The sequence below is a fragment of the Acinonyx jubatus genome, chromosome A1 (genome assembly GCF_027475565.1).
Source record: "Acinonyx jubatus isolate Ajub_Pintada_27869175 chromosome A1, VMU_Ajub_asm_v1.0, whole genome shotgun sequence".
NCBI classification, from domain to species: Eukaryota; Metazoa; Chordata; class Mammalia; order Carnivora; family Felidae; genus Acinonyx; species Acinonyx jubatus.
The window spans coordinates 143,233,305-143,254,342 of record NC_069380.1 but is presented as its reverse complement, the minus strand read 5'-3'; the positions used below and the strand labels follow the sequence as shown (position 1 = coordinate 143,254,342).

The window sequence follows — 21,038 nt, the reverse complement described above, 5'->3', positions numbered from 1 at the left end:
TAAGTAACCAAGTGAATATGAGAGTATCATTTCATTTTTATTTTTTTCAACGATTTTTATTTATTTTTGGGACAGAGAGAGAGCATGAACGGGGGAGGGGCAGAGAGAGAGAGGGAAACACAGAATTGGAAACAGGCTCCAGGCTCTGAGCCATCAGCCCAGAGCCCGACGCGGGGCTCGAACTCACGGACCGCGAGATCGTGACCTGGCTGAAGTCGGACGCTTAACCGACTGCGCCACCCAGGCACCCCTCATTTCATTTTTAAAGAAAGCAAATATATATATATAATTCACCACTTGTATTAGAAGACCAAGGTTATAGGTCAGTTTGTTTAACAAACACTGTTACTGCTACTTGAGAATTTGAAAAGACTACTGCTTGATCAGTGGAAATGTCCCTACCATATTATCAGAAGAATAAGAACGAACTAGCTAATTTCTTTCCTCTTCCTTCCTTCCTTCCTTCCCTCCTTCCTTCCTTCCTTCCTTTCTTTCTTTCTTTCTTTCTTTCTTTCTTTCTTTCTTTCTTTCTTTCACAATGCTACATTAAGGTACATTAAAGTACCTCTCTCCTATACTGTCATGTGAAGCAAATTTACCTGTAAGTATGAATATAAAATAGGGGAAAGGAAGAAGGGAATCCTTTGGCATTCTTCAATGAAAAACTATGAGTGGTTTTGAGAAATGATTGCTTTAGCTTCTTTTTTGATGGAGTCAGTGTGATACTTTATCCTAAATTATAAATCCTAAATTTATATACATATAAATATGTATTTTCATACCCATAGTGTCATTTTTTAAATATACTAATATGGGTTGATCTGTCAGGGACTTTAGTTTGTAGCAAGAGGCAGTACAGAGCCAGATTTAGCTTATGTAGGACTCCAGCCACTTGCCTCACAGACACACACACACACACACACACACACACACACACACACACAAAAGTGTGTCTGTATGTATTTGTGAATATAAACTGATCTAAAACAAATTATTAAAGTTTTTTGTAAAATGTTGTCAAACTTTTATAGACCAGCAGACAGCATGGTCCCCTTTCAGAATCCAGAAGTCCATTGCCACACACCTCTAACATAGGTAATGAAGGGTTGAAAAATAGTCTCATCTTCTTGAAAAGGCCCATAATGTAAGTGAGCAATTTTTATGCTTAGACTAAATCCATATTAAAAGAATCAACCTGCTTATAATTCTGTGCTGAATTGGATTAGCCTTGCCAAAATAGCATCTAGAAAACTGGATCTGGTAATACTTTACAGTTATTTTATATGAGTTATTTTAATTAAGTGTTGATGATGATAGAATATCTAAGATGTATGGGAGATAAGCTACATATTTATGCTTATCAGCAGAATGCGCTAGCACAAGTATGTCATTTTGTGAGCTAAATTAGTTTAATACTGGTTGGAATTAAAATGTGTTAATCAAGAGTATCTTATCCACTGGGGTGTCAGTAATGTCTGATGGAGGTTTTTATGGAAAACAGAAAAGAAACTAAACAAATTAAGATATATGAATTGTAAAGTAACTTTGACGAAATTCATTTGATGTATAATTTATGCTTCATTACTTTTCTACAGAAAACTCATGAAGCATCTCATGGAATTATAAGAATTGAAATATGTGAACAGTTTTACTATATGAAAGATGGCTGTAGTGAAATACAGAAGTCACAACCCTAATGGTTATTCAAAATAATAATCTCAGTATTATTTATTATTGATAGCTCATGACTTTAGGAAAGTTAGAATTAAGATAAAAATTTACTTCTGAGTCAGTTAAGTGTCAGACCCTTAATATTGGCTCAGGTCATAATCTCATGGTTCCTGAGACCCATGAGATCATGAGTTCCAGCCCCACGCTGGGCTCCTGTGCAGATGGTGAGGATCCTGCTTGGGATTCTTTCTCTTTCTGCCCCTTCCATGCTGTCTCACTCCCTCTCTCAAAAATAAATGAACTTAAAAAAAAGATAGAGATTTACTTGTAAGTGAAATATGGAATAGCAAAGTAGAGAAATCTACATAGGAAAGTTGTATACAGTAAAGAGAACTAAATTAATTAAAAAATAGACACAGAATGAGTAAAAAGTAATATTAAGTGTTTAAAAGAATGTTTATTCTTTGGATAAAATAGTATAGTGAACATATTTTTTACTACCTTTCCAGAAGTATAAAAAATAATTATAACCTACTTTATTTATCATTTCTAAAAGTTTTGTTTCAGAGAAGTTTTTTCCTTGAAAGATTCTAGAATAATTTTCATGTCATAAAATTGTGTGTTATTCCCTTTGTATGCTTAAAACAGTGCATTAAAAATAGAAGAAGAAAGATTAAATCTGTCTAAAGCCATATCTTCACAGGACCAAGTGAGCTACATATTTGATCTTTATGTAATTAATATAATATTTTTTCTGTCTATATGTAACTTTGCGTCTTTTGTTATTGCCTAAATAGTGATAGAAGCAAATTACTCCTTGGCAAATAACCATTTTCTTACAGATTTTTGGACTAATGGTTATGTGCTAAAAACAATATGATATTAAGAAGGTAGAATGTTAAATGTTCTTACTCAAATGCTGAGCTTTTCCTTAGTGGGAAAAAAATCTGTATGCTTAACCATGTTGTTTCTGAGACCTGAGGATTATCACTCTTTGAATATATTTCAGTCTAGAAAGAGGAGGTAAGGTTCCCTGTGTAAACACAGCACTGTATGAGACAGCTGAAAAATGAACTGCAAATGAATTGTTAGCAGTTCTCAGGGCTGGTCTGAGCTTCAGGAAAAGTTCAATTAAGTCACCACAGTTTTGTTCTGTTTTGTTTGTCTTGCCAAATCGTATGTAAGTTAACCTGATATCCTTTTATACCAAAAACTGGCAACTAAATACTGCTAGTCTATAAAACTAAGAAACATTATTTTTAACCCTGACACCCAGAAACAGTAAAAGAAACCCGAAAGTGATAGGAGGGAGTAAAAGGCCTTATTAGTCATCTAAATTATAAATTCTCTTAGATGTTGATAGGGATATTGTAATTATAATGTAGTATCTTGTTGGGGTCAACACTTTGCTCCTTACCTGTCCTCTGGAAAATATAAATTATCCTACTTAATCAAGCAGAATTCTCCCCTCTAATTTATAACTATGTTCTCACTAGACAAAGCAGATATACTGTGCTAATACTGTGGCTTACTGTTTACATTGTCAATAGATATTGTGTATTTAAAAAAATTTTTTTAATGTTTATTTATTTTTAAGAGAGAGAGAGAGAGAGCAGGGGAGGGGCAGAGAGAGAGGGAAACACAGAATGCAAAGCAGGCTCCAGGCTCTGAGCTGTCAGCACAGAGACCAACGTGGGGCTTGAACTCATGCACTGCGGGATCATGACCTGAGCCAAAGTTGGATGCTTAACCAACTGAGCCACCTAGGTGCCCCAATATTATCTATTTTTAACAAGACACATTGGTCAGGGGAGATTTTACACAAGGGAACGAAACTTTATTTTGTGCTGGTTTTTAGTCTTCCATCAAAGTTGTTCATTCTTTTAGTCAATGAACCAGCTATGGAACCAACCAAATATTTACTGAATGCAGCTCTGTGCATTCTCTCTTAGAATGTGCTAACTGCTTCCTTTCCTTTCTCATGAACCTCACTATAAGTTATCATATTATAATGAACAGTTTGATTATAATGGTGATACACTTCTAATCATTCCACATCCATTTATCACCATTCCCCACTCATCTTCTATTCCCTTTTGGCATGTGACTTAAAAACATTAATAAGTGCAGTCAAGACAACATATATTATCAAAACCCTACCGAAAGTATTTAAGAGAGCTAGAGGTTACTAAATTTATTTTATTTCAATTGTTGCATTGCTTTTGGTTCGGTGAATCAAGAGCACATGCTAATTAGTGCTTTGTATGCAAATAAACTTACTTACCTGAAATACCACTGCCTTTTCAGCTTTTCCTGGTTGAGTGGTAACTAGCAAGGGTAAAGAATTCTGCATTAAGTGAATGGTAGCACCATTGCTGGGGGGCCAAGGAGAAAGTGCCAAGTCAGGCAGTTTATTTATGGTCCCCCGTTTGTATGTGTACCTGCCTTCATTCTGTAAAGGTATTACTGGAACTGTTTTCTCTGTAAGAAAACTAAAATGGCAGGTAAAAAATTACGTCTTTGGTTTTCTTTACAGAGTAAGGAGGCTGATCTAGTAAACTCTAAAAAGTACAACTTTGTGCTATAAAATGTGTCAAAAAGTTACATTCAAATAAAATTTGATAAGTCAGATTTTATTATAATTGTACAATAGAAAGCTTATAAAACTTCCATTGAGTAATTTTGTGAAGAAGTCACTGAGTATTCATTTTTTAAATATTTTTAAGTTCATATTTTCTTAAACTTGGTAATTGTTTCTTTGTATTTTAAAAAGATACTATTTCTTTCAAAATTATAAGCAAATCTTACATGAATAATTTTGTCCTAAAAAATTTCAGTTATTTTATGTTAGGTAAGTCCTGTAAAATTGTATGTTTTAGAACAATCTTCAAAAGAGCAATCTAACTTCCAGGTAATATGAGGAAAGAGAAAGAGCTGGTTTCTTCTAATTCTTGTTCTAAATGTTATGTTTGTCCATTCTAAAGAAATCAGTATTATCTTCCCTTTGTCACTGATTTTTTGTAAATTGTGGTTTGAAAATAAAATATAGTATATAGAAAAATTGTATAAAGAATATACAAGTATGTAGTATATATAGTATATAAATGGTACACAGAGAATGCTTAAGTGGGATTTTAAAGACACTCATTTTTAATGATTTTAAATGTTCTTTATTATCAGTTTATTCTCAAAGGCTAATATTTAAAGAGTTTCTAAAGCCATTCTGAAATATTTAAAATAAGATATAAGGTGATTTATCTATTGCCACCTCAATTTTAAGGATTCTTGTGAATACCAGTTTTATTTTATGGATTAATTTCCCTAGCATTAAGATAATGACTTGCTCTGCTATGGTTTTGTGTTCTTTCCTCTGAAGTGGATTTCCTTCACACCAGGGCACACATTATACTACAGTGTACGGAATCCTGTATGATGATGGTGTGAACAAAGTGCTGAAGAAATAGAAGGAAAGTCTTGATTTTTAAACAGACCCTTGGGGGATTACTAGAAATTTACTTGACAGAGAAAGAATACATGGTAATCTCAAGAAGGAGAGAATATTCTAGTGTTGAAAAGTCATATTTATGTTTTCTAAAAACTATTAAAATATTAGAAAATATTATGGTGAGGGGTGCCTGGGTGGCTCAGTCGGTTAAACGTCCAACTTCGGCTCAGGTCATGATCTCACAGTTGGTGAGTTCGAGCACCACGTCGGGCTCTGTGCTGACAGCTCAGATTCTGTCTCTCTCTCTTTCTCTGCCCCTCCCCCACTCACACTCTGTCTCTCTCAAAAATAAACATTAAAAAAAATTTTTAAAGAAAATATGATAGTGGCAGATGGTAGTTGCACTTGTGAGCACAATATGATGTATAAACGTGTTGAATCACTGTGTTGTACACCTGAAACTAATGTAGCATTGTATGTCAACTATGCTCAAATACGTTTAAAACTATACTCAAAAAATAAACAAATATTTTTAAGTGTTTGTGTTGAGAGAGAGAGAGAAAGAGAGCACATGTTTACAAGCGAGGAGGGGCAGAGAGATAGGGGAGAGAGAAACCTAGGCAGACTCCATTCTGTCAGCACAGAGCTTATTTCTAGGTTCAGTTTCACAAACTGTGAGATCATGACCTGAGCCCAAATCACGAGTCGGACGCTTAACCAACTGAGCCACCCAGACACCCCTTACCGTATATATACTAAAAGAACTTAGGGCTTAAGTGGTTCTTAGCACCTGTAATTTCAGGACAGGTAAATAAAACAATTCCATTGGGGACACTTGGCACCTTCAGAGAAGCAAAGAATCAGACTGAGCAATCTAACTTCCAGGTAGTACGAGGAAAGAGAAAGAGCTGGTTTCTTCTAATTCTTAAGGAATTGTGATAGAGCACTAGGGTTTATGAAACATCAAATAAGAGAGGCAGACTACCCTCCACTACCAGAAAGGGCAAAGAATAAAGGAAAAACTCTCTTTTAGGGAAGCAGAAGTTTAAAATTCCATGAATAATTCTTGATATAATGGATAATAGAAATCCTTTAAGATTGAGTGACATTCATTCTGGAATAAATTCTGATTCTAAATGGTATGATCTTTACTTAGGGGAAATGAACTGGACACTTGGTTGGTATTTCTATTGGAGGGTTGTTTTTGTTTTGTTTTGTTTTGTTCCTATTCTCTTAGTCACCAAATTTTATTGATTTTTTGGATTTGTGCATGCATGCTTTTATTCCTTTTACTTTGAGTTATTGCATTCTTTCTGGGAAGATGGCTGAAACATGTAGAAAGGAGAGTTTATGCCTTTATGGAAATGTAGTTTCCACATGTCAGAATACTAACAGTGGTACTCATTTTATCTTGTGTTATAAAGAACCTGACTGCGTGAGTTTTGCCTAATTTGGAAAACTTTTTAAAAGCATAGCCTTGACTTTCATTCACTCATAGCACTGCATGTTCTATCAAGTAAGGATGATGTAATATGACTTCTGAGTGAAGGCACCAGATTGAAATACTATTTTTTGCGGGTTTTCACTGGTACTTGCCATTTGGTGAAGAGAACATTCTATTTCTTTAAATTAGTGGACTAATAGAGAAAACAATTTTTCCAGAAAATTGTTTTTCCCACTAATTATAATAGTAGAACCTTAAAAATTCTAATCCGAGAGCAGTGGTCTTCATCTGCTTTGTTCACTCATATGTCCAATGACTTACTCCATTACTGCTTTTGTAGGTATTTAATATATATTTGTTGAATAAAAGAATCACTAGTATACTTTTTAATTGATAAGTTGAATTTTTTTTATTCTTCCAATGGGCCTTTGATCGGAACCAAATGCATCCTTGTCTGTTGGAGTATTTTTTTTTCTTTATGTTTTCCTTTTCTCTGGAAAGCATAGGAATAAGTTTCTCCAGCTCCTTGATGAAGATGGTTTGTGAGTTGTGCCCATCCCACCCCTACACATTTCAAATATTTGTAGCTATTTGCAATGTAGAAATCTGTATACTTAAGGGTAATGCTGGAAATAACAGAATAATGGAGTTTTGTTTTTCTTTTTAATTTTCTATGGGACTTTAGAGATTGTCTAGTCCAACTCTCTCATTTAAGATGGAGAAAATTAAAGGCCGAAGATTTTTTAGCTCAGGGCCCCTCTGCTAATTAGTGTTACTACAAAACTAGAACCCAGTCCCCTGACTCCCAAATGTTTTTTTCACACACCTTATAAATAGCCTTTTGTAGATAAAGACTTTTTCCATTTAAAATATTGATTCACCATCATGACATCTTCAAGCAAATATCTTAATGCACAAACTATTTAAAAAAAAAAAACTTTCTCCCCCAAGTAAAAGAGTATTTCATAGCCAAAAATTCTTTTCAAAAACCTGTTCTTCCCAGGCTATTAATGCAGAGAGTACTAACATGTCTGTCAGTAGATATACTCTATAGTATCAGTAGGCAATCTCTTATATCAATAATTTAAACTTGTTTTCATATCTTGAATTGTATTTGCAAGGAAATTGGCTTCTGAATAGTGGAGTACAAATATTATTACAATATTCTCAGTTGCTAATATGCAAACTCTTTGGGGTTCAGTTGCTGTGTCTCTGTCTCAACAAGCAGGCAAGTGAGGACCTGTGTATTTAACTAGATAACTTAAGGTAAGGATCAATCTGAATATTAAGAGCTTATGTTATAACAGCACTAATTTGATATCAAAAGTACTCTACCCATAGCAGTCTTTGTATTTTAAGTAAAAGTAGATTTTTATGTCATCTAGCTTTTTTGTCATTTTTGCTTTAAGTGGATTGTTATTGATTAGAATTTATAAATGGTTTTCTTTTCTTTTTCCAAAAACACCTGTAAATTTGAACTTGGAGGAGGAGGGCATGCATAAGAACTAAATTAACTAAAGAGAGAATCTTTTTCTCTCCCAGTCTCATTCTGTAGAGTTTTGTATGTTCCTAGGTACCACATGCACTCCCTGTCCTCAGTAGTCTCTTGATGGGTCCTCACAGTCAGATAGGAGTGTATGACAGTCCCATTAAAAGACACTTTTTCATAGTACTATTGATGAGAGAAATTCCTCTTTTCAGATAGTCCATTAAATTAACACTATAACATCATTTTACATTTGGACCAATATGCAAATCTCAAATGCTCTATTTCAAGTAAGGTACATCTCAATTTTTTCCTCAGTATTTGATAGTTAGTAATATTTTTAACATAATTTCTACCTCGTATTCCATTTCAAAGTGAATTTAATAGACAGGAATCATCAGTAACCTATTTTTATTTCTCCATGTCTCAAAAAGTAAATTGATAAACTTTGGATTCATGAGTATGTCATAAAACATCACTTTGTGAAAGAAAGGCAAACATTCCAAAACCAATGACACAATACTTAATTTCCTAGTTTTTAAAATTAGTCCAGAATTTAAAAGGCAGTTCCATAAATGAAACTGGGTGATTAGAAATATAGCAGACGGTGTGTGAGTATTGGGATAAGCTTCTAGTTGGCAGTATAGTTAACTAACTAATTCAATTTAGAGTAGAGTTTAGAAAGGATTAAAGAGAAACAGCTTTGATCAAATATGTGAAAACTAACATTATTGAAATGTTAAAATTGGAATACCCACTTTGTCACCAGAGATGACAATAATACCTGAATAAACCAGTATTTCTGTCCATTTAAAATAGTATCCTGATTAACATAGAAGATTAGGATGTAAGAATATATGATAATTGTATGATTAACATATAAGAACACAGTAATAAAAAAACTGAATTGCTTGTTTAACTCTAAAGTTCCTCTTGTTGGAAATTATTATTTCCAACAATTACAATTTCTTGTCAAAATTATCTAAAATAAAATCTTCCAAGAGATATTATAGAAGTAGTCTATACAGCATTAACTTGTTAGGATTTTATTTTTCAGATGCTGCTTTTTAAAATAACCCTGCTTTTATTTTATTTTTTTTCAATAAGTGAAGTTTATTGTCAAATTGGTTTCCATACAACACCCAGTGCTCATCCCAAAAGGTGCCCTCCTCAATACCCATCGCCCACCCTCTCCTCCCTCCCACCCCCCATCAACCCTCAGTTTGTCCTCAGTTTTTAAGAGTCTCTTATGCTTTGGCTCTCTTCCACTCTAACCTCTTTTTTTTTCCTTCCCCTCCCCCATGGGTTTCTGTTAAGTTTCTCAGGATCCACATAAGAGTGAAACCATATGGTATCTGTCTTTCTCTGTATGGCTTATTTCACTTAGCATCACACTCTCCAGTTCCATCCACGTTGCTACAAAGGGCCATATTTCATTATTTCTCATTGCCACGTAGTACTCCATTGTGTATATAAACCACAATTTCTTTATCCATTCATCAGTTGATGGACATTTAGGCTCTTTCCATAATTTGGCTATTGTTGAGAGTGCTGCTATAAACATTGGGGTACCAGTGCCCCTATGCATCAGCACTCCTGTATCCCTTGGGTAAATTCCTAGCAGTGCTATTGCTGGGTCATAGGGTAGGTCTTAAAATAACCCTGCTTTTAAAATGTAGCCAAGAACTGCAGGTTCAGTTTCTAAAATGTTTATAGAAAATACATTATAAATGTGGAATTTAATTATGTAAAATACTAAAGATTTGGCTTGCCCAAGCTTTTGTTAAATTGATCCTTAGTTTATATTACTTCATTCTTAATATATTACTTCATGATATGCAACCATTTAGAATGGATAATTTACTTATGTTACATGAAGTAATAATCTTGAATTTAAATAAATTATATAGTGTGATGTAAGTAGACAAAATTATAGAATTTTTCTATAGAAATGAAATTTTGAATAATTTTAGGAATACACTGAAAAATTTGATACACATAAACTTTGAAAAATTTGGTGCCCATATCTGAGTGATCAAAAATATTCATCCACTCATTGTTGGGATGATATTTTTAGGATATTTTTCAGACATTTTTTGAACTGGATGGAGTCAACATATCTTAGCAGGATCTGATTCATCTAACAAGATAAACTGCCTTGAGTTTTAATATAAGACCATTTTTTTCTTTCTTTTAAATACACAGCTCATAATCTGCTAAGCTTAAAATATGCAAATAAGTTATTTCAACTTTAAAATTTGTAATCTATTTTGAATTATAACAAACACTTTAGAAAGGAGAGGCAAAGCTCTTTTTAACCACAAAGGACATATGGAAAAGAAATTTCTTTACCATTTTAAAAAGCCACCAAAAAAAAAAAAGGTAAAAAATTTGGCAATGTTAAAATTATTAAAGGAAATTGATAACCAAACTGGATAATTCAGTCCAAACTATATGTTCAGAACCCAATTTACATAATGATATAGTCAATAAGTCTGTTCCTGAAGTCTTTGCTAAGATTCAGTTGCCTAAATCTCCTAATCTTTTTTTGCCAATTAAATGTCATTATCTTAATAAAATTCACATTAAAAATTTTTTTTGCTTTAGTCATCTTTTTTTAATGTTTATTTCTGAGAGAAAGGGAGAGCGTTAGTGGAGGAGAGGCAGAGAGAGAGGGAGACAGAGGCTTGGAATCAGACTTTGCGCTGAAAGCAGAGGGCCTCGTAGGGGCTCGAACTCATAAATCATGAGGTCATGACCTGAGCCGAAATCAAGAGTAGGACACCTAACTGACCAAGCCACCCAGGAGCCCCAGCTTTACTCATCTTTGGTGTTTTTATATTTTCTTTGGAAAATGTTCTAGATATTCTACAAAATGAAAAAATAGGACGGTAATTTTTCTTAAAAGAGTTTATTCTACTGAAAGCAGCCACATAGGGAAATAAGTTGACTTATGTTTTGTATAATTCTCCAATTCTTTAAAACAGTTTATTTTCAGATCTCTATTTTACATTGTGTCATTTATGTTTTGTTTTATTTATTTGTTTGTTTTACTTCAATAGCCTTTTATGTCACCTCGGTACCCTGGAGGTCCAAGGCCCCCATTGAGGATACCTAACCAGGTAAGATTCGTGTGCTGCTTAAGTTTCTGAGTTTTGTTGTTGTTGTTATTGTTATTGTTTTTAAGATTCAATAAAGATCTTAAAAATTTCGTGAATATTTCTTACCTATAAAAACATTAAATTCTTCTTTCTCTATCCCATTTAATGCTACTTCTAGTAACATATAATCTATTTCAAAAATTGGCAAACTACTGTCCATATGTTGACTGACTGTTTTTGTAAATAAAGTTTTATTGAAAAATAGCCATGCTCTTTCATTCATGTATTGTCTGTGACTTCCTTTACACTGCAGTAACAGATTTTTGAGCAGTCAGATATTTACTATCTGGATCTTTACAGAAGAAAAGTTTGTTGAACCTTAGTGTCTACTCTATACCCTGAACTTAATTGTATATGTATGTGTGTGCGTGTGTGTGTGTGTGTGTGTGTGTGTGTAATTTTGGTAAATGCTAAATACTTTTATTTAAAGATGGTAATAAAATTTTCTATAGAATGAACATACTTTGGTTTATTTTTGTATAATATGCTCTCAGCATCATGGTTGCAATACATCAGTTTTGCCCAAATATAGTGATATCTCGGGTATATAAATACCTGCTTGTGGAAGGGTTAGATCTATTAATAAATACATTGTTAGCAATAGATCTTCCAACTTTTTTTACCTACTAGAGCTCTGCGATTTCATAAGCTTTTATCCTTACATAGTTCTTTTATCAATACCATAAATACTTATTTGCTAAAGAGAATAATGCACAGTTTTTACTTGAAAGGAGTTTATAGTTTAGTTTCAGGATACAGAACGTGTGCATTTACATAACACAAGAAGAAATTAAATGCCTAATTTTATGAAATAGTTATGTCAAGATAATTGTTTTGTTACTTTCTTTAATTCTGTTATTGTATACCTCAGCATTTTCCACAATCTAAAGTAAACCTTGTTATTCCACAAAATTCTTTTTCATTCTTACTCTCTTTCTGTCTCCACTTCCTTTCTGACCAAAAATACAACAAGTTGTGCTTACTAACATATTTCATAGCAACAGAGTTCTGCTTCTCCTCTACTAACTCTTACTGAAATTATGCTGTGTCCTTGAAGTGTCCCAGTTTGCTGTTTTTTTTCTGCTTTTAGTGCACAGCAAGGAGTGCCAGCACCCACATCCACCCCCAAGGGAGAACTTGAAGCAGGCAGTGGTGCTGGATGATCTCATGGTTATAGTGCTGGGAGGCCTCACATTAGCAGCTGGAGGAGTTTTTTCCTTCAGACTGAATCTGCATTCAGTACATAGGGCCAGGGAAACACGGCATGAAATAGGAAAAGGAAATGCACAGATGCCAAGTGTTCTAACATATGGAGATTTTATTTTCTCTGTGGGTGAACCTATGTATATTGACAGTCAAATCCCCTTATATAGGTGCCCGAATCTTTTAAATTTCCTTCTAAAGGATGGAAAGTTGTATCTTTCATTGGGGTCTTCATAATGTTTCAGACATCCCATCCATAGCTTTGTATGTTATATAGATCTAAGAGGTTCCTTGAAAATGTGAATTAGGGAAACGTGAATTTCTTGTACCAAGTATGTTATCAGAAATTTTGACTTCATATATTCTGTATCAATAAGAAATTCTTAAGGGATTATTGCTTTCGCATCCATTTGACATTGTTGAAATGCCTGCCATGTCTAACATACAATGCTAGGTTCCATATGTACAGAGACTTATATAATGAAAAACATACTTTGTGAAAGAGGAATAAGTTATGGAATTGTAAACCTAGACTGAATTTGTTTTTAAGAACAAGTATAGGTTGCTTTTGGATTTATAAAAATGTTTTAAAAATTTAAAGATAATAAAGAATTATCATACAGGCTCTTTTTCCTCAAGAATCTTAAAGTCTTTACCTAAGTGTTTTTTAAAATAATTGTACTCATATCTGAGTGGCTCTTTTTTGTCTACTCACCCCCCCCACATTTATATAGTTAAACTTTATTAATTCAAACATCTATCTTTCAAATTTATAATTTTACATTTATACTATTTTAAAAAGAATTTTCTGATCAAATTAATTGTGTTAATAGTGTAAACATAATGTTTTACAAAATGTTGAACCTAGTTAGGAGCATGACCTTTCCAAGCAACAGAATGTTTCTTCAATTTCTTTACATAGTCACTAACGTAGAATCAGAAAAACTATATTTGGTGATTAATTGGAATGTTGCATATAAAAACAACACAAATATGTTTTTTATTTCATCTTCATTTAAAATGATCATAAACTAATTAAAATTTGTTTTATTGATAGATTATATCTAAGAAAATAAAAAGTGAAATATTCTTCAATGGTGTTGGCTAGTCATTTTGAATATGTAAAAGATATTCCTTTAATAAACAGATTCTTCAGAATTTATAACTACTAATGATTAGACTATAGATTTTTTTTAAGATTTTATTTTTAAGCAATCTCTACACCTAACACGGGCCTCAAACCCACAAGCCCAAGGTCAAGAGTCACACACCCCACCAAATGAGCCAGCCAGGTGCCTCTAGACTGTAGATTTTCACTTGAATTCTCCTGAGATGGTTTTAATGGTTCTCAAGTAACTTCACAACGGTTTATACTGTATATATATTTATAGTACAGGGTATTTGGAACTTGTTATAATATCACTCTGCCAAAGGAAAAAAAAATACAAGAAGGGGTAATGGTCTCTAAAATGATGGAAGAAAAGTGGGGCACCTGGTGGCTCAGTTGGTTAAGTGTCTAACTCTTGGTTTTGGCTCATGTCATGATCTTGCGGTTCATGAGTTCGAGCCCCTCATTACACTCTGCACTGGCAGTGTGGACCCTGCTTGGTATTCTGTCTCTTTTCCTCTCTAGCTGCCTCTCCCCTGCTCACTCTCTGGCTCTCTCAAACAAATAAACTTTAAGAAAAATTTTTTAAATAATAATAATAAAATGATGGTAGAAAAGTAAAATGATAAGCATATGCAATGTTGTAAAGAATAAATACATATTAAAACATATGAAACATAGAAATTAAGTCCAAAAAGTATATTTGACTATACAGTTTTACATTGGAATTGGTTCAACCATCGGAAGAGATCATTGGTGTTGAAGCATCTGTAACCTGGAATAGAACAAGTCTTTATCCTTCTCTTAGGTAAAACGTTTAACCAGAAAAATTCATAATGTTTATTGAACACTGTGCTGAGGGAACCAAGGCAGCCAGAATACAGAGACTGTTAATGATACCAAGCATAAACTATTGATTTATTGATCCTATAGAATTTTGAGTTTATACTCTATTTTTGACCATTCCTGAAACTCTGTAAACAGGTATGTGACATAGTTAATGCTGTTGACCATTTTATATTCCAAAGCTGATTTGGTATTCTAAAAACACAGTGCGTCTGACTATTCTATTGAAAGTCTCAAAGGTATTTCTCCATTAGCAGATGAATAGTTAAATTATGGTATATCCAAATGGTGAAATAATATGCAGCTATTAAAAAGCATATTATAGAATTACACTTATTGATATGATAAAATGTTAATGATCTATTACCAACTGTAAAGAAGGCATAATGGTCATGTAGTATATCACCTTTTCTTTATCACTATACAAACTCAGTTTCCCCCACTCATCATACACAGACACACACACACACACACACACACACACACACACACACATTTGTCAAAGATTATCAAGATATGTCCTTTATTTCTGGATAGTAGAATTATGAGTGCTTTCTTTGTTTATTTCTGCATATTTTTATTTAAAAAAATTTTTTAATATTTATTTATTTTTGAGAGAGACAGACAGAGAGTGAGCGGGGAAGGGGCAAAGGGAGACAGACAAAAACTAAAGCAGGCTCCAGGCTCTGAGCTGTCCACACAGAGCCCAACATGGGAGCTGAACTCACAGACTGCAAGATCATGACCTGAGCTGAAGTCAGATGCTTAACTGACTGAGCCACCCAGGTGCCCCTATTTCTTCATTTTTAAAGTTTGCATTGAAAAAGTATTTCATTTGTGATTAGAAGATATTACTAGTTAATTTTGTACATAGATAAAAGTATAGATGTTTTATTCTTTTAGTTATTCAATATATAAGATTATTCTCCATTAATATTGAATATATAGTTCTTACATGATGAAAAGAAAAACATAATATATGCTAAGGATAGGCAAATCTTTTAAAAAAAGACTTTTCTTCATCACTTTTCATAGAGAAACTATCAACAGGCATTTGAACAGAAAAAAATTGTTGGGATGTTTTCTCAGATACTGAAAATAAATTATACATTTCCTGTATAACAAGGTATCTATATTTTAAAATGCACTTTGTGTTCTATTTTCAGGATAAATGCCATTTAGCATGGCTTTTCCCAATAGTTTTATCTTGGTAAAATTTTCCATATACAAAATCCTACTTTTGTTTAATGATATCAGTGTAAGAACATAAGAAAGACCTCAGCTGCACAAGGCAAAGTATGTTGTACCTTGAGTAAATAATAGTAGTCTTCTAGCTGCAATTGTAAGGATGACCATAGTAAATCTTTAGCTATAAAAATTAAATGTTGCACCTGTCTAATATAAATACTTAATAAAGTATAGTTTTTTTGGCCAGTTCAAAATATTCCTTTCTGTCATTGAGATATTATTTCTTTGTTGTTATGATAATTACACTATTAATGTATTTAAATTATTATTTGAAATCCATTGAAACACATTTAAAAACCTATTTTCCTTATAACTTTGAATTATGAGTGTATCCTGAGATATATACCCTTTCCAATTCCTACCTTTGTAAGACACAGGAAATTAACAAATTCAAAATGTCTGGAACAAAATAAACTTCTTTCTCCTTCCCAAACCAAGAAAACTTTACATAGTAAATGCTGTGCAGTCTTACTCAATTTAAGTTATAGGTATATAGAACTTTTTGGTATAATAATTACTTCTTTTGCCAAAACATCTTATTATCTTATAACATTTTTATCACAGATACTCCCTTTTTAGACATAAACTAATACAAAAAGTGCATTGCCATGTATTTGATTGGAAACTTCTTTGGACTATATGACATCTCTCAGAAATATTCAGGGGCACCTGGGTGGCTCAGTCATTTAAGCACCTGACTCTTTTTTTTTTTTTTTTAATGTTTATTTGTTTGGTAAGAGAGAGAGAGAGAAAGCATGAGCAGGGGAGGGGCAGAGAGAGGGAGACACAGAATCTGAAGCAGGCTCCAGGCTCTGAGCTGTCAGCACAGAGCCTGACATGGGGCTCGAACTCACGAACCATGAGATCATGACATGAGCCAAAGTTGGACACCCAAGTGACTGAGCTGCCCAGGCGCCCCTAAGCGCCCGACTCTTGATTTTGGCTCAGGTCACAATCTCAGGATTGGTGAGATCGAGCCTGGCGTCAGGCTCTGCACTGACAGCTTGCAGCCTGCTGGGGTTTCTCTCTCTCTCCCTCTCTCTCTGCCCCTCCCCTGTTCTCTCTCTCTCTCAAAAGAAATAAACATTAAAAAAGATTCAGTCATTCAACAGATATTCGTTGAGGTTTAGTATGTGCCAGACACCATTCTACTTGTGGGCAAACATCAACAAACTAATGAGAATCCCTCTTATTGTGGAGTTGGCATCCTAATGCAGTGCTGCCCAATGGAACTTTTTAAAACTTTATTAATTTTAATTTAACTGGCTGCATGTGGCAAAGGGCTGTATATTGGATAGTGTATTTGCAGTGGTTAATACATAGAAAAAAGAGGGCACCTACATATCTCCGACTGATTTTGGCTCAAGTTGTGGGATCAAGCCCCACACTGAGCATGGAGATTCTCTATGTCCCTTGAGATTCTCTCTGTCTCTCTCTCTGCCCCTCTCCCCTGCTTGCATGCACTCTATTTTTTTTCATTTATTTATTTATTTTGAGAGACAGAGTGAGCAGGGGAGGGCCAGGGAGAGAGAGACAGAATCCTTAGCAGGCTCTGCACTGCCAAGGTGGAGCCTGAGATGGGGCTCAAAGCCACAAACCATGAGATCATGACTTGAGCTGAAGTCAGATGCTTAACCAACTGAGGCACCCAGGTGCCCCATGAATTGTGCTTTGAAGACAAATATCTTTCTATACTGAATGTAACATTTCTGTATTTTGATATCTTTTCTACTGATAGTGCCTTTTTCCAGGAAAAAAAAAAAAAAATGACTGTGGTGTTGTTGAAAGGACCTCAGTTGTGTCAATCATCTTAGGTCCAAATGCCACCAATGCCCAGAAATGCATGACTTCGAGCGAGTCATTTAACCTTTATGGGTCTTGATTTTCTTAGCAGTAAAATGAGAATAGACTCAAGTATTTTTAAAATCCTTTTAAACTTTCTTAATTATATGATTTTACTTCATTTCATATAATTGAGGGGGCCTATTAAAAATGTTGTAGTTCAAAATTATTAACTAAATTATATCATAAAAGCCTTGATAAATTCACTGTTTCTAAAATCATCAGTGAGCATCTAGTCTCTATGAGTAGACAGTATATGTAATGATATTCAAGGAAATATGTACCACAATCTTAAGTTCCTTGTGGGGTTTACCACTGGAATCATGCAATGAATCGTTTGTAAACTAATTTTTTTATGAAGCAAGAAATTCTTCCATTTAATTGTTTCTATTTAAGTGAAATTTCGTATTATTTCATTTATTTTAAATCCTAGGAGTTAATGCCTATATTTAGAACTTTTGGAGTATGTTGACCTGATTTGAAGCCTTGGCTCTGCTACTTAACAGTAGTATAACCATCAACAAATTAACAAATTATTTACGCATAGTGGTGCTCCCTTATCTATAAAGGATATCTTCCAAGATCCCCAGTAGATGCGTGAGAACCACGGATAGTACCTAATTGTTTATATACTATGATTTCTTCCTATGCAAACATACCTATGATAAAGTTTAATTTATAAATTAGGTAGAGTTGTATAACAACAATAATAAAATGTAACAAGTATAAAAATGGTAAAAGTTTTATGCATGTGGTACACTCTCTCTCAAAATATCTTATTGTACTGTACTCACTTTTTTTATGATGATGTGAGATGATCACATGCCTACATGAGGAGTTGATGTGAGGTGAATGACGTGGTCACTGTGGCATAGCTTTTAGGCTGCTCTTCTGTTTCAGGACCAAGGTAGACCATGGTAACTAAAACTACAGAAAGTGAAACCATAGATAAGGGAAGACTCCTGTATTAAATCTGTTTCTTCTCATCAGGAAGGATTAATAATAATAACTTCATGAGATGTTGTAAGCATTGAGTTAAATAATAAATATAAAGAACCACAAGTGTATATTATTATTGATACTGTTTGTTATTATTAAACATCCTTATCATTAGTGTTATTTTCTCTATCCAAGTGAAGATCTTTTATAGAACAAAGACTGTGTGCCAAAATTTGTGACTAGTTAAACAAATCCTAATAGAATGTAATTAGCATGGTAGAAAATATGAAAATAATATCAACCCCAAAATGTATAAATTTATTTTTCCTGATATTAAAGTTTTAAGAAATGTAACAATTATGGTCTTGTTTATACCCAAAACCATCATCTGGTAATCCCAGGACTGATAAAAATTTTTTAAAAGTTAGAAATCTGACTTAACAAAAGACAAACACTGATGACTAAAGAGTTAAATTTAGGAAAAGGACACTCATTTTGAAAGACAACTTGATATTGATCGAGATTATCTGTATTTTTAAGTGATGAATAGAAACTAAAAGACTTGTCAACTATTCTGATATTCTAAGATAAACAACAAAAAGTAAAATTTTGAAGAAAATGGTTTCCAGGGCTAAAACATGATGCCTTTAATGAGATTTAGAAATTCAGAAATCAAAGTCCAGAGTATAACCATTTGGGGACCTAAAAAAAAGCAATAATTCCAGACTCACAATTGAAGATAATGCCAATTAGTCACATATTTTCAGTGTTCCAAATTCATTTTTTACATAACTTTTGACAATGTTGACTACTTCTGCCTTTTTAAAACTTACCTTGTGCATTCTGGAATTTTGGTCTTAGTCAACTTTCTAATTTCATACCTATTCAGTTTCAGTTTTCTTTCCTATCTCTCCTTGGTATTTTTTTTTAATTTTTTTAAATGTTTATTTTTGAGAGAGAGAGAGAGGGAGAGACAGAGAGACAGAGTGTGAATGGGGGAGGGGCAGAGAGAGAGGGAGACACAGAATCTGAAGCAGGTTCCAGGCCCTGAGCTGTCAGCACAGAGCCCAATGCGGGGCTTGAATTTATCAGCCATGAGATCATGACCTGAATTGAAGTGGGATGCTTAACCAATTGAGCCATCCAGGCCTCCCTCTCCTTAGTATTTTTAAAGAATTATATTGTTGATCTTTTTTCTTCTCTTTGAAATTAGTTTCATTCTTAGGATTTTATCACTGATGATTCCTAAAATTGCCCAATCTAAACTTTATTTCTTTTAGTCCTTCAGTAAATACTTCTCTGAACCAGAAGGCACAGATAGGTTCTACACTTCCTCAGAGTTTACAGTCTTTTGGAGATACAGGAAGAAAAATGAGCCGTGATTGTATTTAAGTTCTATGAAAGTAAAGTATAAAATCCTATAAAGGCACATAAGTGGCACCTGGATGGCTCAGTCAGTTAAATGTCCAATTCTTGATTTCAGCTCAGGTCATGATCTCATGGTTTGTGGGTTTGAAACCCACATCAGGCTTTGAGCTGCCAGAGCGGAGCCTACTTGGAATTCTCTCTCTCCCTGTCTCTCTCTGTCCCTGTCTCTCACTCTCTCAAAAATAAATAAACATTAAAAAAAAATGTACGCATATAACGAGCCCTTACCTCCCCTGTATGCTAAGACATTCAGGGAGGAAGGAAGGAGTGGCCCAGAGGTGACAAAAAAAAGAAATGGTTGTTATAGTTGGGAGATCTGTTATACTGAGCAAATAAATACTTTCAGCAAAAAAAAAAAAAAAAAAGATATTGAAGACAATGAAAGCCTGGTTTCCCACTGTTAGAGAAAACATTTGAACATAAAAACGAAGAAGATTAAATATAATCCTGAGGTTTTACATTGGAATTGGAGCTGTTGACTTGGTGTTGGAGAGTATGAATTTATGGTATACACATACCACATACCACATACACACAGATATGGAGTTAGAGATGTATATATGTGTGCATATAAATGTGTGTACATACACACATAGATTTTTGAGTGCAGCATCTACTGGCAGAGCCAAAAGGCAATGTACCAAAGTTACAACGAGCACTCTGAGATCTCAGATCTTGATGTCTACATGTTGTCCTCCACTAGAAGGAATCAGGGCCCTGGGCCCTTTGAAGTAAGGTCTGATTTCAGAGCTAGGCTAGAAAAAATATGAGATGAACTTGAACCATCTTGTGCCAGGAAGAAAATGCTCAAAATATGATGAGGTTGTGTCAAAAGATCACCAGAGCCATCTTGAATATTTGAACACTGGGCAAATCTTGAATATTAAAATAAGTGATGATAGTAATAAATTACAACCATTGAGTAAAATAGGAAGAAAAAGAAAAGAAAGAAAGACAGAAAGAAAGAGAAAGAAAGAAAAGAAAGAGCTGTTCCTTACAGTATATGCCAATTAAACAGCATAGAAAGAATGATAGACATAGAATATCTCCATTTGGCAACTATCCTAGTACTTAGGAGTTGTCAGTGGATGCTGGTGGGTTGATAAACTATTGATGATGAATGGGATGCTGACAATCTTGGAATAGCTCTAACACTGAAATTAATCAATTACAAAGAGTAAAAGTAATGACCTTATGGTGTACAAACCTGGGAGACA

At 33.8% G+C, this 21,038-nt stretch overlaps 1 protein-coding gene across 14 annotated transcripts in view; it reads left to right on the top strand.

Moving 5' to 3' along the window:
• SSBP2 (single stranded DNA binding protein 2) overlaps positions 1-21,038 on the top strand; it is a 309,255-nt gene that overhangs the window by 229,329 nt on the left and 58,888 nt on the right. For all 14 annotated transcript variants that reach the window (XM_053224507.1, XM_027038998.2, XM_027038986.2 and 11 more), the window contains one exon: positions 11,109-11,168. In XM_053224507.1, coding sequence (XP_053080482.1) covers positions 11,109-11,168 — 60 coding nt within the window. The remainder of the gene's footprint in view (positions 1-11,108; positions 11,169-21,038) is intronic.